At 42.5% G+C, this 16,930-nt stretch overlaps 1 protein-coding gene across 3 annotated transcripts in view; it reads right to left on the bottom strand.

The window, feature by feature from the left end:
* Positions 1–16,930, bottom strand: part of PHF12 (PHD finger protein 12) — a 53,664-nt gene that overhangs the window by 22,939 nt on the left and 13,795 nt on the right. For all 3 annotated transcript variants that reach the window (XM_058283151.2, XM_071210463.1, XM_058283152.2), the window contains 4 exons: positions 7,370–7,442; positions 4,330–4,723; positions 1,898–2,018; positions 533–665 (listed from right to left, as the gene is read on the bottom strand). In XM_058283151.2, coding sequence (XP_058139134.1) covers positions 533–665; positions 1,898–2,018; positions 4,330–4,723; positions 7,370–7,442 — 721 coding nt within the window. The remainder of the gene's footprint in view (positions 1–532; positions 666–1,897; positions 2,019–4,329; positions 4,724–7,369; positions 7,443–16,930) is intronic.

The following is a 16,930-nucleotide window of genomic DNA, read 5'->3' as shown; positions in this document are numbered from 1 at the left end:
TCCCAGGAAGATAAGTCAATAGGTCCCATATCATTCATTCATTCAACAACTTATGCCAATTCTTCAATTCACAGAAGTTATCATGAAGTTAACCACTGATGCTAATCCCTGGGGTATAAGAATAAACATTTTAGAATTTTGTTTGTTCCCTTTAAAAATAAGAAGTAGTAAATATGGAAACAACTACCAAAGGAGCACTTTATTTCCTTAAGGTTGGATCTAATATACTTCCCTTTAGGTCTATTACATCAACTGCTGAATTCGCTGTGGAATAAATTACACATGAACAACCAAGAATTAATGGGTTAAAAAGCCTGCCTATGCAGCTAAAACAAGGCACTGTGGGAAAAGGCAAACTACATAGCTGAGATATGTCAAAATAATTGGAATTGAGTAGGATGGTTTGTAGAAACCAGCATCTGAGGGATTACAGTGAACTCTGGCACAAAGCTGACCTTAGTATACCTTCTACTCAATCAGCCCATGCCCCAGCTCTGCCCATAGAGGATTGAATGGACAATGCTGTGCTTACCACCACATGTTCGATGTGATTCGGACACATCCATCTGCCCAGGGGCATGGCAGTGAGCGGCGGCTCAAGGCAGTCCATATGGAACAGGAGGGGGCAATAGTCACATTGGATGAGAGGGGCCACGCGACAACTCCTGCAAAGAAGACATATTGGTCATTTCTGTGGCAAGACAGGAGAACTCAAACCAACTCTGTACTGTGGAACAGCCTCCCCTGCTTAATCTTAACAACATTCTCCCACCTCCTTCCCCCCAGTGATTCAAGTTACATTCATGATCAGGAAGATGGATTAAGTTGGGGGGCTACTGCTAGGCTCTCCATTATTCTTTCTTCTAAGAGGAATGTGTCTTTTTGGGAAGTAAATGTTTATTTGGAGTTTAGTTAAAGTAGCTGTCAGAGCAGGAATGATCAATGCTTAGTACCCACTGGGGGAAGACAGCCAACTCTACTCTGATCTGCCTACTCCTCAAGAGAGAGCAACTACTTCATTTAAAAAAAATCACTAGCAACCATTTAAGTCTTTAACAACAGCAAGAAAAGATTTCTCTTCTACATCAAGCACTCAGCAGAATTGCCAGAGAGAGGTGTGCTCGGAAAATGATTTTTGTAATGTGTTCATGTAAGCATGATTCAAGGGAGGGGGCTTAAGCAAATGCCAGTAACGATGTATAAGTACAACAACACTCCTTGTGTCCCTGAGATACAGTGGCTGACACAGTTTGGGCCTGGCTTGGAGTTCTGTTGCTCTATAATCTAGTTCCTGATAGCTTTTGCCATGGAACTATTTTTTCTTTTTTTTTTTAGATAGCTATTTTCTCCTGCTATCTTGCTCTAACGATAATACAGTCTAACACACCGAAGCCAACAAGTCCAGCTTCAGTAATTGAACCAGCTGGTTCCTGTCCAGTTTGAAGAAAACCGTGTCCCAGCTTCGATACAACTGGGGCAGCCCAGAGGCTTTTGTAAGCCATCCAGTCCTCTGCAAACTAGCTACTAAGGATTCTTGAACTACTTTTAAACTCATGTTTGGTGATTTAAAAACTCTTTGTCTTTCCCAGGGACTTGTGTCCCTGCTGGCCAGAGTTCTTCCTGCTAGTCAGTCTAAGTATCTCGTGCTTCACTTTAAGCCCAACTCCTCTTGTTCTAGCCTCTATAAACACAGAAAATGGTAGTTCTTCTCTACTATGATTCTTTATGGAATCTTGACCTTCAAGGCTCTGGTCACTCAATTAGTTAAGCAGTGTACTTGAACCATAAGAATATGGTTATCAACATTTAACATAAATAGTTCGGAAGAGGTGCCGGGAGAGATACAAGAGTAGTTACTAAATATGAGGAAAAACCCCTAGGTAGGGAAGAAAAATACCTGTTACATGTGAAGCAGACTTTGACTGGTAAGGGAACAAGACCATTGTGATCTAACTCATGCTGTGTCTTCTTAACGTTTTTCCCTGTGGTTTCCTCCTTTCTTCTTCTCTTGCTAGAACCTAGAAAAGAAATTGGTGGTGCTGAACTATACCTGGCTTCAGAGTTCCCACCCTGGAAGATGGAAACAGAGAGTGAAAAGAACAGATCTTGGGAAACGGACTTTGGCCCAGTGGTTAGGGCGTCCGTCTACCACATGGGAGGTCCGCGGTTCAAGCCCCGGGCTTCCTTGACCCGCGTGGAGCTGGCCCATGCGCAGTGCTGATGTGCGCAAGGAGTGCCGTGCCACACAGGGGTGTCCCCCACGTAGGGGAGCCCCACGCGCAAGGAGTGCACCCATAAGGAGAGCCGCCCAGCGCGAAGGAGGGAGCAGCCTGCCCAGGAATGGCGCCGCCCACACTTCCCGTGCCGCTGACGACAACCGAAGCGGACAAATAAACAAGACGCAGCAAATAGACACAGAGAACAGACAACCGGGGGAGAGGGGGGAATTAAATAAATAAATAAATCTTAAAAAAAAAAAAAAAAAAAAAAAAAAAGAACAGATCTTAGCAAAAGCATGTGCCCTGCACTAGATATGGATCTCTTTCTAGGGCCCCCTGGGCTGGTGTCAAGTGAGAAAAAGAATGAGAAGGAAAAGGGAGACTGAGACATAAGCCAGAACTACAAATCAGAACATTCACCTGTTTCATGGCAGAAACATAATTTAAATGTTTTGAAAACATGAAGTGTCCAGAAACCTAAGTTAAGTACTGGCACCCCAAGAAGAATAAATGCCCAAGTCAAATGGTCAACAAAGAACTATTCTGGTAAAGTACCTGAGAAAAAGACTACAATTTCACCACACGTTTAGAGAAATCAAAAAAGCTTTGGTTCAAGGTGGCAGCGGACTTGGTCCAGTGGTTAGGGCGTCCGCCTACCACATGGGAGGTCCGCAGTTCAAACCCTGGGGCTCCTTGACCCATGTGGAGCTGGCCCATACGCAGTGCTGATGCACGCAAGGAGTGCCCTGCCAAGTGCAAGGAGTGCGCCCCATAAGGAGAGCTGCCCAGCGCGAAAGAAAGTGCAGCCTGCCCAGGAATGGCGCCGCATACACAGAGAACTGACGCAGCAAGATGACGCAACAAAAAGAAACACAGATTCCTGTGATGCTGACAACAGAAGCAGACAAAGAAGATGCAGCAAATAGACACAGAGAACAGATAACCGGGGTGGGAGGGGGGAAGGGGAGAGAAATAAATAAATTAAAAAAAAAAAAAAAGCTTTGGTTCTATATACATCCTACTGGCCAGTAGGTTCTTTTTAAAGCTTTCTAATTTAGCTTTCTCTGGGAAGAAGAAAATAAGATCTACCAGCTTTGCGATGTCAAGTAGAAGCCATGACTCAATTGAAAAAGAAAAAGGAACGGAGGGCAATTTGGTAATAGCTATAAAAATTAAACATATATACCTTCTGGTCCAGCAATTCTAATATTAGGAATTTATTCTAAGGTACACTCAACATTTGTACACATGTGCACAATGACATATTTACAAGTTATTTGTGGAAACATTATCTATAGTAACAAAGGATTGGGAATAATCTAAATGCCCATTAATAGGAAATTGGTTAAAGAAATTATTGTACCATTACCATTCTGCAACCATGAAAAAAACAGGAAATTCTCCAATAATATGGAAAGACCTCTAGAGCATATCTGAAGTGAGAAAAGCAAAGTATAGAACAGTGTATATCAAGAATGTATTTTTAATATTAATTTTTGTGTAAATAAAGGGGGAAATAATGAGCACATACTTGTATTTACCTATATATGCACAAAGAAATTCTAGAAGGACACACAGGAACAAAAGAAGGCACAGATGTGGCTCAAGCAGTTGAATGCCTGCCACCCACCTGGGAGGTCCCGGGTTTGGTGCCCGGTGCCTCCTAAAGGATAAAAAAAACAAGTAAAAAACAAGCACATAGATGGAGCATTATCTATGAAGGGGAGGAGGGTGGAAACTAGGCAGCTGGCAGACAGCAGTGGGGGGGGAGTTTTTCATTATAAGCCTTTATATATTTTTTTACCTTTTTTTAATTAAAATCTTTAAAAAAAATTTTTTGATTTTTGAAAGATGTGAATATATTACTCATTTAAAAAAATAGTACTGAGAAAGGGTGGGAAAGGAGTTTAGAGACTCAGTTAAAAAATGGAGAAATGAATAAACACTGTAATGGCCAAAACCATCAAAGATGTCTCCAGGCAGAGCCAAGAACAGGAAGCGGAGGCAGTGGCTATGCAGACAGTGACCCTGCAGGAAGCACTACTCTTCTGCTGGACAATAACTCTTTGGGGAAACCGGGGTGAGGAAGGGCACAGAAGGTCTGGCTAACCTGGTAGTGCAGTGGTACAAGTTAGTTCATTGGGCAACTGAAACTGGGTGGGGTTCCGCTCCATAGCAGCAGCAATCAGCAGCTCAAAGGGCCGCCTCAGCTGGGGCTGCACATAGTCTGGCTCTGCTGCTACTGGCTCCTCATCCACGTCAATGATGTCTTCATCCATGTCATTCTGCTCAGAGGTGGGGGTCTCCGTGCTGGCATTGGATGTGGGTGTACCAGGCCGGCTGGCTCTCCTCTCTAGGATCCGGGCATGGGCAATGGCCTTGAGCTCAGTCTTGCTAGCTGATCTGTCCAACAAGTCAGTGTCACTGCTGGGGGATGTAGTCCGTTTGCCAGATTTGTCTACCAGTCCGTTGACATGGCCCAGCTCCTTTTTCTGTTCTCGTTTCTGTGCAAATGAATAGGTGAGCCCATCATAAAAAGTATCATAAAATACAAAGGGACAGATGCTACAAAGTCCTGCTATATCACTAACCAAAATTATGAGAAACTCTAATACAACACCAAATTATCCACTTGGAAACTTGGAACTGGTCTGTTAAAGTTGACAAAACTATAACTGAATAATGCTTGCAGTAGTGAATGAAACAAAAAAGATGAAAAGTTAGAAACAATTACACAAGTTATACATCATTTACTCTAACTCATCATAGGATACACATCATCTCTATAAAAGTACAAGGACATAGACCTAAAAAGTTAATATAGTGAAAATAAATTTTCAAAAACACATAGAAGTCTGTATCAGAACCCTAAAAGAGATCACTGTAGTTTGCCTTGGAGTATCCTGACCTAAATGGTTTTAAAAACTGCTCAAGATAAAGAAAGTTGGCAAAAGCAAAGATAAAAAAATAGGAAAAACTCCTTGTCCAGGGAGGTTGGGTGCTGGCATGGATGGTAATTGCAATACAAAGTAGAGGTGTGGGTATGGAGAGAAACAGCCCAACAATCATGGTGTCCAATAATAGCAGCTTTCAATGTTTCAGGTTTGAGTAGAAGCCTGAAAGTCATACTTGTTGTTTTTTTCTTTTTTTATTGTCTTTTTTTTTTAAAAAGATATATAGATCATACAAAATGTTACATTAAAAAATATAAGAGGTTCCAATATACCCCACTCCCCCCCATAACACTTATTTGAACAGAAAGGTAAGGAACTTGGAAAAGACTAAGTGTACTTGGAAGAGCTAGATGACTGATAATATATTTTCCTCTAGGACTCCAAATAGAATGGTCAAATGAGGGTTTAACACTGGTCTCCAGTCAGGAGACCTGGGATTGTGTCCCAGTTCTGCCACTGATTCTCTCTGACCTTGGGTGACTCAGGCTGGTAGGCAGGAACTTCTCCAACTGTAGAGTGGAACTAGTAGAACCTTTCTTCTCTCAGGTATATGGTGGGGATAGAGGGTTACATATATGAAAGGGATGGCTTTGAGTTGGGGGAGATCTAGCCTCCACCAGGAATCACAGTAAGACCTGAACATCAGAGGTGGAAGAAGCCCAAAGGATGTCTCATTTCAATCTACTTCAGTGTTAACTACACAAGGTCAGAAGTGGGGAGTGGTGGTTGTGGAAAAGGCAGGAATTGGTAGGCAAAGAGGTCCACGTGAGAGAAGGTCAGAAAGTATAATCCCCAGCAAGTAGCTCTACTTTTAGAAAACTAATGAAGAGTTTGGTAGAAATCGATTCAAATCTTGGCTCTGTCGATTCATTTCATTCCTTGGGAAAGTTATTCTACACTTCTGAGCATCAGTTTCTTCATTTCTAAAATGGAGGTATGACCTGTACCCACAGATACCTTTATGGATTAAGTGGGGTAAAAAAGAAAACACTTGCTCTATGGTGGGCACTAAAGTACAATTGGTTCTTTTTCCACCCCCTTTTCCAGCTTCACTTCTTCCTCTTAGCTCTTTCCAATCTTTTCAGGTCCAGCTTCTTTTGACTGGCAAGTTTCTGAAAGGCCCCCTGACTGGCAAGTACTTCTAATTGGCCAAGATCTAATCTAATTGGGGGTGCAAAGGAAGGGATTATTGTAATATAGACAGGCTGCAGGACAGCCTGGCTTGTGGACTTTAGGAGAAATAAAACTGCACTTGTGGTTAGGCTTTGACTTGCTTTTTAATAGGAATCCAAGTGTACATTTTGGAAAAATGTCTGCCTGTTAAACTTCTTAAAAGCTGAAGACTGTTACATAAACCACAATCTCTGAATCATCTCTCTATCCTGTTTCTGTAACCAAGGAAGTCATCATTCATTATGACATCATGTTTAGGAGCCAGGAGAGCATAGGTGATGTCACAATAAAGGGAAATTGCTCAAAGTATAATTAGTATAGGGGGAGGGTAAAGGAGGTGAGCTTTACAATTCACAGACAAATCCTAACCCACAACCTATAATTTGAGGATTGGGTCTCTTATAATCTGGGTGGAAACATACTTACTTCCTTGTTTGATAAGAGAGAATTTAGCTTTTGCAGCCCATAAAAATTCTTAAAGTAGAAAATAATGAGGCATGTTCTTTAAGTTAGTACTGAATTATTAAGGCCAAGGGAAGGGATGCTAAAGAGAGATTAGGCAACTGGGGGTGCAAGGAGATTCAAAGTCCCTTCTTTCTCCCTCCCATACACCTGGTCAAGCTTCTGGATACCAATGACTTATCTGCTTGGGGGTGAGGGAAATTCTTTTTTAATCAAGCTAGAAAAGCAGCCTTCTTTTTCTGCAGTCGGTTTCAACCATGGAGAGGGCCATCACTTTCAGGTCACTTACTAAGACGTCAACAAGGAGATCAAACTACTCCTGTCACTGTCACTGAACTTATCTCAGTAAATTAGCAGACCTCTTCTGCCCATTTCAGCAGCCCATGCTTGGATTTTTTAGGTTCTACTGGATTCCAGTTATCACGGGGAGAGTACGGTGATTTCAGGGCCAGAGGAGACAAGAAGGGACAAATGCCTTCAAGGCCAAGTCATCTTAGCTCTAGAACATCAATGCTCCACAACTGGCATTCTAAGCAAAGCCTTCAGAAATAGTGTTATTACCTTTCGGCGAACAGTGCAGCGGTGGCACATCCACTCCCCAGGAGGCAACATCTCTTCACTCAGTGGAGGGTTACTGCAGGGAAAAGAAGAGCAAGACTTAAGTAGCGAGTCCTTGGAGGCGGCAGGAAGAGCCCAGCTAGGGTGCGCTCGTCCTTCACAACGCTCACTAGGTGCCACTGAAAAGAACCCGAGGAGTTGTCGGAAAGAGCACCTCTTCCCACAACTTAAAAAGAGAAACGAATCCTGAGCCGTGACGATTAACACTGGCCCTAGAGGAAAAAGCATAAAGAAGTTGGGTGCCCTGGATTTTATCGTCATTCCCCAACTCTGTACCATGCTAATAAAATCACGGATAGGTCCACACTTTTTCAAAGTCTGTTAATGTTAGGGCCAAGCCCTTCCACCGCTGTTCAAAGCCCTCTGTAACATGGCCCCATTCTATCTTTCCAGTCCCCCTTCGGGTAGTCCTCCCCCAGTCAAACTGACGACCTATTTCTTCCTCTAGAACGCCTTTCTCCCAGAGAGCTATGCCTTTCCAAACCCTATTCATTGTTTAAGGCCAGTCTCAACTAACTTGTGGTAGATTAAAGATGGCTGAAATTTATTGCTACTCATCCCATAGTCCCTTCTCTCTCGTTGATTTGGGCTTGCCCTGTGACTTGTTTAGAACCAAGAGAATGACATACAAGCTACTGTATGTCAGGTAATTGTAGCAGAGGTGACAAAGTTGTAACTCCCAAGACTGGGCCTTAAGAGATCTGTGGAGTCCCTTTTATGTGTTTGGAATGTTCCATCTCAGAGCCCTGCATTGAGAGGCGACATGAAGGAGGTCTGAGGCACTCCAATCAAGAGCCAGCACCAACCACTATCATGTGAGTGAGCCATCTTGGAAAGTCCAGCTCAGTAAGCCTCCAAATGACTACTGCAGTCTCAGCCAACAACCAGGGAGCAGAAAAACCACCCAGCTGAGCCCAGTCAATCCTCAGAATTTTGAAAGACAATAACTGGTTTCTGTTTTAAGTCACTGAGTTTTGGGGCTTTAGCCTGTTATAAAGCAACGGATAGGGAAACGGACTTTGGCCCAGTGGTTAGGGCGTCCGTCTACCATATGGGAGGTCCGCGGTTCAAACCCCGGGCCTCCTTGACCCGTGTGGAGCTGGCCATGCGCAGCGCTGATGCGCGCAAGGAGTGCCGTGCCACGCAAGGGTGTCCCCCGCGTGGGGGAGCCCCACGCGCAAGGAGTGCGCCCGTGAGGAGAGCCGCCCAGCGTGAAAAGAAAGAGCAGCCTGCCCAGGAATGGCGCCGCCCACACTTCCCGTGCCGCTGACGACAACAGAAGCGGACAAAGAAACAAGACGCAGCAAATAGACACCAAGAACAGACAACCAGGGGAGGGGGGGAAATTAAATAAATAAATAAATCTTTAAAAAAAAAAAATAAATAAAAAAATAAAGCAACGGATAACTGGAGCCAACTCCTATGTGCGGTCTTCCCAGATTATTCATACATCTTGGAACTCTCAGTGCATGGTTTTTAGTACTCTTTTGTCACTTCTCGTGCTTTGCCTTCTTGGACAGTTCTTTTATTTCTCTTATTAGAGTGGTCAGGACAAGGGTTGGATCTCTTTGTATGTCAATAATATACAGGTTGTGCACACAGTAGTCACTCAGTAAGTCAAGAGTGAATCAAAATTAGAGCAGTGTAGGGCTGGGCCTTCCTCCATCATCCTCCAGATCAGTGATTTCCATTCAGGTGACATAAACAGTCACAATAAGACTTTATTAAATCCTTGGGGGGGTCACACTTATAATGTCTATACGGCAATGGTTCTCAAAGCATGTTCCTCAGAACAACAGCATCAGCATCATCTGGGAATGTACTAGAAATGCAAATTCTGAGACCTTACTCTAGACCTACTGAATCAGAATCTCTGGGAGCAGGGCTCAGCAATGCATGCTTAACAAAACCTTCAAGGGGATTCTGCTGAAGAGCAAAATCTGAAAAACATGGCTATACAATGTAAGGCTACGCTTAAGAAATTCCCAGCTTTGGTTCCTGGGCGTCACCTGCCTGGATTGGCAAGAAGGAAATTTTTCCTCAAAAATGTGAGAAATACTCAAAAAATACTTGAGGGCTGTATATACATAAGAACTCTTGGGAAACGGATGTGGCTCAATGGATAGAGCTTCTGCCTACCACATAGGAGGTTCAGGGTTCGATACCCAGGGCCTCCTGGCCTGTGTGCTGAGCTGGCCCATGTGGAATGCTGCCGCATGCAAGGAGTGCTGCTCCACACAGGGGTGCCTCCCTGCATAGGAGTGCCACCCCGCCCAGGAGTGCAGCCTGCCCAGGAGTGGTGCCGCCTACATGGAGAGCTGATGCAGCAAGATGATGCAACAAAAAAGAGACAGAGAAGAGACAATGAGGCACAAGGAAATAGGAAGCTAAGGTGATGCAAGAGAATGATTGCCTCTCTCACACTCCGGAAGTCCCCAAGATGGGTTCCTGGAACCACCTAATGAGAATATAACAGACACAGAAGAACGCACAGCAAATGGACACAGAGAGCAGACAATAGGGGGAAGAGGGAGGAGAAATTTAAAAAAAAAAAAAAAGAACTCTCCATTAAGTGCCAAGGATGGATGCTTTGCTGCTTTGCCGTTTCTACCTAAAACAGCACTTGGCTTGGTAAATTTTCCTAGCTCCTGATGTGCCTCCTTTCTCGGTGCCCTGAGCATACATGTCAGGATGTTCACCAAGCCCTCACAGCTCACTGCTTCCCTTTCTCCCTGTTTCCTTGGTGAAATCCTAGGAGGATGCTTACCAGGAAGCAAGAAACTGGAGGCACACTGGCCTGCTGGGGAAGGTCTCCAGCCCTGGAGGACTGCATATGAACGTTACCTATAAAGTCTTCCCTAGTATTCTCCAGTGTATTTATGCAACAGGCCAAATTAATGAAATGAATGCAGGTAATATGCAAAGGCTTACAGACTCTGCTATGCTTCAGTAGCTGTCATATTAAAATTAACCCTGAAGTCTATCACTTCTGATTCTGTTTTTCATCATTTCTTTTTATCTGCTGTCTGGCTTTGTACCAAGATACCCTATACCAGACATGTAAAGCAGGAAATGGGAATGGGCTTAGATCTTTTACCAAGATATGAATGGCCTCCCGACCACCATTCATGTTTCCCCTCAATCTATTCCCAACCTTGCTGGCAGAATGCTTTAGGTAAAACACAATTCTGATGATATCACTCTCCTAATTAAAAAGGCCTTCAGTGCTCTTCCATCCCTTCCAGGATAAAGTTCCAGCTCCTCAGGAATGCAGATAAGATACCTATGGCCAGAATCCTAACTCTGTTCTGCCAAGCTCCTGACACCACATGGCTCATGCTATTTCTCCCCTCTTTGCTCATTTCAGAGCTTCTACTGATAACCAGATGGGCTGGGCTTTCCCCAATTCCTTCACCTGACAAACTCATTATTTTTTTTTTAAGATTTATTATTTCTCCCCACCCTCTTGATGTTTGCTGTCCATTAGTTGTGTTCTCGTCTTCCTTTTAGGAGGCACCAGGAACTGAACTGGGGACCTCCTATGTGGGAGGGAGGTGCCTAATCGTGTGAGCCACCTCTGCTCCCTGCTTTGTTTCATCATGTTTTTCTCCTTGTGTCTCTTGTTGCACCATCTTGTTGCGTCAGCTCGCTGTCTTGCTCTTTTTCTTTAGGAGGCACTGGGAACCGAACCCAGGATCTCCCATATAGTAGGCAGGCACTTAGTCACTTGAGCCATATCTGTGTCTTTCCTTCTTCAGACTCAAACCAGCTACTATATCCAGGACACCTTCTGACCGTTCTTAGTTCCCTGTAGCATTTCTGTGCCACACTGTACTAGTATCTGAATCACCTTATACATAATCCCCTAAATACTTAAAACGTATTAAGAGACTCTCAAAAGTAGCTCCTTGTTGGATTCTAAAGAACTTACTTTTAGACATAACATATTTAAGAATGAACATTTCACCCACATATCTATGGTCAATTGATTTAAAAAATTTTTTTCTTGATCTACTGATTTTTTAAAATTAATCTTTAATTTAAAAAATGATATTTAGATTACATAAATGTTACATAAAAAAATAGGATGGGAAGCAGATGTGACTCAACTGATAAGAGTATCTGCCTACCATATGGAAAGTCCAGGGTTTGATACCCAGGGTTCCTGGCCAGTGTGGCGAGCTGGCCCACATGCAGTGCTGCCGCCCACACGGAGAGCCGACACAGCAAGATGACGCAACAAAAAGAGACACAGATTCCTGGTGCCACCTGACAAGAATGCAAGCAGACACAGAAGAAGACACAGCAAATGGACACAGAAAGCAGACAATGGTGGCGAAGGGGAGAGAAATAAATAAAATAATCTTAAAAAAAAAATTTAAAAAAAAGGGGGGGGGGGATTCCCATATGCCCTGCTCCCCACACTGCCCACAGCACAATTGATTTTTGACAAGGTGCCAGGTCCAATCAATGTTGAAAGAATAGTCTCTCTCCAGCAAATGGTGTTGGGAAAACAGAATATCCACATGCAACAGAATGAAATTGGATCCCTACCTCACATCACATACAAAAATTAACTCAAAATGGATCAATGACCTAAATATAAGAGTGGTTTAGAAGAAAAACATAGGGAAATATCTTTAGGACCTTAGACTAGGCCATGGATTCTTAAACTTTATACCAAAAGCAAGAGCAACGAAGGAAAAAATTGGATTACACAAAATTAAAAATTTTTGTGCACCAAAGGACATTATCAAGAACGTGAAAATAAAGCTCATAAAATGGGAGAAAATATTTGGGAACCATGTATCCGAGAAGGGTTTAATATCCAGTATATAGAAGTCCCATAGCAACAAAAAGACAAACATCCCAAAGAGAAAATGGGCAAAAGACTTAAACAAACATCTCTCCAAAGAAAATATACAAATTATCAGTTTAAAGAAACTGAAAATAGTAAGTGTTGGCAAGTATGCAGAGAAATAGTACACGACTGGTGGCAATGTAAAATGGTGGAAAACAGTCTGGCAGTTCCTCAAAAAGTTACACATAGAACTACCATATGATCTCACTTCTAGATGTATACCCAAAAGAACCTGGACAGGAACTAATGTTCATAGCAGCATTACTGACATTAGCCAAAAGGTGGAAGCAACTCAAATGTTTATAAGCAAATGAATGTGGTATAATTATACAATGGAATATTAGCTGTAGAAAGAATGAAGTTTTGATACATGGATGAGCCTTGAAGAATTCTGTTGAGTGAAATAAGTCATATCATATATCATTCCACTTATATGAAATAGCTAGAATATACAAACTCATAGAGCCAGAAAGTAGAGCACATGTTACCAGGGACAGGAGGGAAAGGGAATGGGAGTTAATACACAATGGTGCAGGGTTTCTGTTTGGGGTGACGGAAAGGTACTGGTAATGGATGGTATGAGGGTAGTACAACACTGTGCAATTAACCCCACTGAACTGTACGTTTGAGAGTGGCTGAGTGGGAAAGTTTATGTTGTATATACATGTTTCTACAATTGAAAGACAGAGACTAAAAAGACAATGACAATTAAATGCAATACACAATCCTAGTCTGGACCTAATAATGGAAGACAAAATGCCCAAAAGGACATTATTGGGACATAAGAAAAAAAATGGTATATGGACTGTAAGCTTTACATCAGTGCCAAAAATTTCTTGAACTTCATTACTGTACATATGGCAGTTACATAAGTGAGTACCTTTGTTCACGTGGCAGTATTAAGTGTTCAAGAAGCATGATGTATACACAATCTATACTCAAAGTGTTCAGAAATGGATTCATAGATAGATGGACAGACTGATAGAATGATATAGCAAATGTTAAAAGTGGTGGATCTGAGTATGGGGTGGTAGGTAGACATACCCAGTATGGGTTTTGTATTATTTTTGCAATTGTCCTGTAAGTATGCAAGTATTTAAAAAATAAAAAGTATGGAGAGGGGAAAAAAAAAGATGGTACATTTCTCAGAGTTTCAGATTATGGCCACAAGTTCCTCTTGTTAGGTCTGCCCTGAAGGGTGTGATGGGGGCTGTTAGCTGAAGACAGTGTTATCTTTAAGGTGAATACAGAACATTTAACACCATTTCTTTACTTACTTACCAAACTTTTGATAGGTTTACTTGGAGCTGGGATATGCATTTTGAAAGAAGGCAGCAATACAGATGGGATGAATAGGGAAGGGAAGTCTACGTTTCCAGAAAATAATCACCATAGGCATACTCGGAACACAAAAATCACCCTTCATAAAGTGTTCTCACGATCATGTTTCCTCTCTGCACCAAGCAATTCTTTTCATGCTATTAAGAAGGCAGCTTTTCAACTCAAATTTATAGGGGAAAAGGATTCAAGAAACTGCTCCAAGACAAACAAACTGCCACTGAGGTAAGCTCAGGAACCAATTTTGGAAGACGCTGTTTTGCATACGGACTAGTTTTGCTTCTTATCAGAAATATTGCTATCAGGGAAGGGATTCCATGGAGAAGATTCTACAGCCTCAAGGTACTCATGTACTCATATTCTGAAGACTTCCCCACCTCAACTGCCCATCTCAAAGCTCCTTCCCCATAAGAATGGTGTTCCCATAAGCTTAGCATGCAACTTTGAAACAATTATTACATGTAGACTCTAAACTCTGATATGCTTGTCAAGAATAAAAGTCTGTGCCCAGCTCCCTCTAATCCCAATGTCAATGAAGACAGGGTGCTGGAAGCCATCCTTTACAAAAGGCAATCATTAAAAGTTAAAAGTCAGATAACACTGAAATTATTCTATCAGACTTTCAGCTGCTGAGTAGTGAAAACCATGAAAACACAATAAAATGACCTAGTGTTGCCTTTAAAGACATTGATAGTCTTCCTAATCAGTATAGCCTAGAAATGGCAGAGTGATAACCTCATCTTACATCTAGTGTATTACCATTCACAAAGTTTTAACTGATGCTCTTATTTGATTTTCACCACCATACAGTCAGAAAATTAATTCTTATTTCCATCATACAGGAAAGGAAACTGACTTATCTAAAGTTATGGAGGCAATAAGTAGCAGAACTGGAACCCAAAGAGAAGTTTTTCGACTCAGATCTTGAACCCAAGCCATGAAGCTGTTTCTTAAAAACTTTTAACAATTTTCTTATTTCTGGGGAACACAGCAGACTATCCATCAGGGTACTATCCTTAAATCATACGGCCAAGCATTTTCTTCCATATAAGTCAATATTTATTGGGTTTCCACTGTTTTGTTTTGTTTTTAAAGATTTATTTTTTATTTATTTTCCCCCATTGTCTGCTGTGTCCATTAGCTGTGTGTTCTTCTGTGCCTGCTTGTATTCTCATTAGGCAGCTATGGGAGCGGATCCTGGGACCTTCTGGAGTTGGAGAGAGGCAATTACTCTCTTGCGCCACCTCAGCTTCCCTGTTTTGCTATGTCTTATTTTCTCTCCTTTGTGTCTCTTGTTGCGTCATCTTGCTGTGCCAGCTCTCTGCATTGGCCAGCACTCCTGTGTGGGGCAGCTTTTTCCCATGTGAGGCGGCATTCCCACACAGGACTGCTCTCCGAGCAGGGCCACATTCCTGCATGGGCTGGCACTCCACGGGGCCAGCTCATCGAGTGGGCCAGCTTGCCCTCACCAGAAGGCCCTGGGCATCGAACCTTGGACCTCCTATACGGCAGACGGGAGCCCATCCGTTTCCCTCCACTGCTTATTATGCAATTCACTAAGTACCATACTGGAGAATGGACACAAAGCAAACAAGTTATGATCTACCCCAATCCAGAAACGATGCCTTGGGGGCAGATGATCAAAGCCATTCATCCATTCAAACATTTATTGGACACTTATTTTATGTTAGGCAATGTGCTAAGTGCTAGGATTTCAAACATGTTCCTTCCTTTCAAGGATCACAGGCTAGAGACAACGTGAGGACACTTCACAATGTGAGCACATGCAGTCAACTATAAACTTTTCCTTGCCATACAGATCATAGTACTCAATTGCTCATGATGTCAGAATCAGTGAGGAGCCCAGAAGTTTGGTCATTTGGTAGCAGAAGGTGACAATGGCCCTTTCCTTACTCTCTTTCCACAACTCAGAGGTATTCAGCAAATGCTAATTGAGCCAGTGATTCTTTAAAGATGAGGAAGTTAATGATCTTGAGGAGATCAAGAGGAAGCTATAGTTTCAGAAGCAGGTATATTTCTGTATTTTGAAAAGCCATCTGATAAAAAGAAGGCTCTGGGAGTGGGGACATTTTCCCTGGGAATGGATGCTTAAGCCCATTTGGGCACAATAGTGTTTGAACCGTTAGATTTCTTCTGAGAGCTGTTTAAGTTCTGAGAAGAAAGGTGAGCCTTGGAATAGTCATCTTCTGTACCTGAGCTGGCTTGCCTTGGAAAACTTGTAGCCTTTCTGCATGCAGGCCAAGAACCTCTACTTTATTTTCTGGCTTCAAAAGAATATGACCCACAAGGCTTAGACAGGCACTTTTTTCCACAGGTAGAGAAGAGACGGAGGTCTGTTAGGATGGAGTGCTTGTGGCATGTCTTCCCATCTTCACTTCCATGGATATACCCTTTGTTTAAAAGACCTGGCCTGCAATTTCTGGCCAGAAAATGACTGATCACCACTTTCCAACTCAGTATTTATTTAACTACTACCTAATAGGAGATTTTATAACTGAAGGATATGCTTCTCAGAGTTCACAGTGTGGCTCTCTGTGAGACCTGAGAGGGCCCATAAAATGTTAGCACTAGGATATGTACACAATCCAGTTAGGAAGCTGGTTAAGGACAACAACTTTTTAAAACTAAAACTTCTTAAAGCCAACCTCTGTAGCATGATTCCCTTAAATCCAAAATGGCCCATCTCTATTACTGATGAGGGTGTCTGAATTAAGTCTATTTCTGATCATCCAAGAGAAAACCACAAACATACACCTCTCAGTTAACTGTAATGCCTGTACTGAGAGACTTTCCCATGTCAAAGATTCAAAGCCCAGAGCCAGATGATCCCAAATCACAGTTAAAGGACGGAGTCCGGTTTTAATTTAGAATGCCTCTTTCATTCACTAATGAGGCTGCAAGCTCACCACTGCAGGTGGAAGATGTTGGTAGTTGTCATGGTTCTTGGCTCTCTAATTAAGAGGATCTATTTCAAGTCATATATCAGTGTGGTTGATCTGAGTCTAACCTCCCTCATCTCCCTTGCCTATTAATAAATGTGAACCTGCACAGCATTAACATTTACTTCAAATTTAGTCTCCACAAGTGGGACCTGTTGCTCCATAGCTCTGTGTTAATTATCTATCCAGTGCAAGCAGTTTTTCAATATGGAATTGGAAGGGAGAAGGGGGAGGGGAGAAGAGAACAAAGGGAGGAGGGGAGAAGGAAGCAGAAAGGCTGCCTTTTACTGCAGAGACCTTTCTTTTGTGTTACAAAATACAGATAAACCAGGTATTGGGCTCTGG

This window comes from Dasypus novemcinctus, chromosome 21, assembly GCF_030445035.2.
Source record: "Dasypus novemcinctus isolate mDasNov1 chromosome 21, mDasNov1.1.hap2, whole genome shotgun sequence".
In the NCBI taxonomy this organism is placed as follows: Eukaryota; Metazoa; Chordata; class Mammalia; order Cingulata; family Dasypodidae; genus Dasypus; species Dasypus novemcinctus.
The sequence above is the reverse complement of the archived record's forward strand: the minus strand, read 5'-3'. Positions and strand labels throughout refer to the sequence as shown.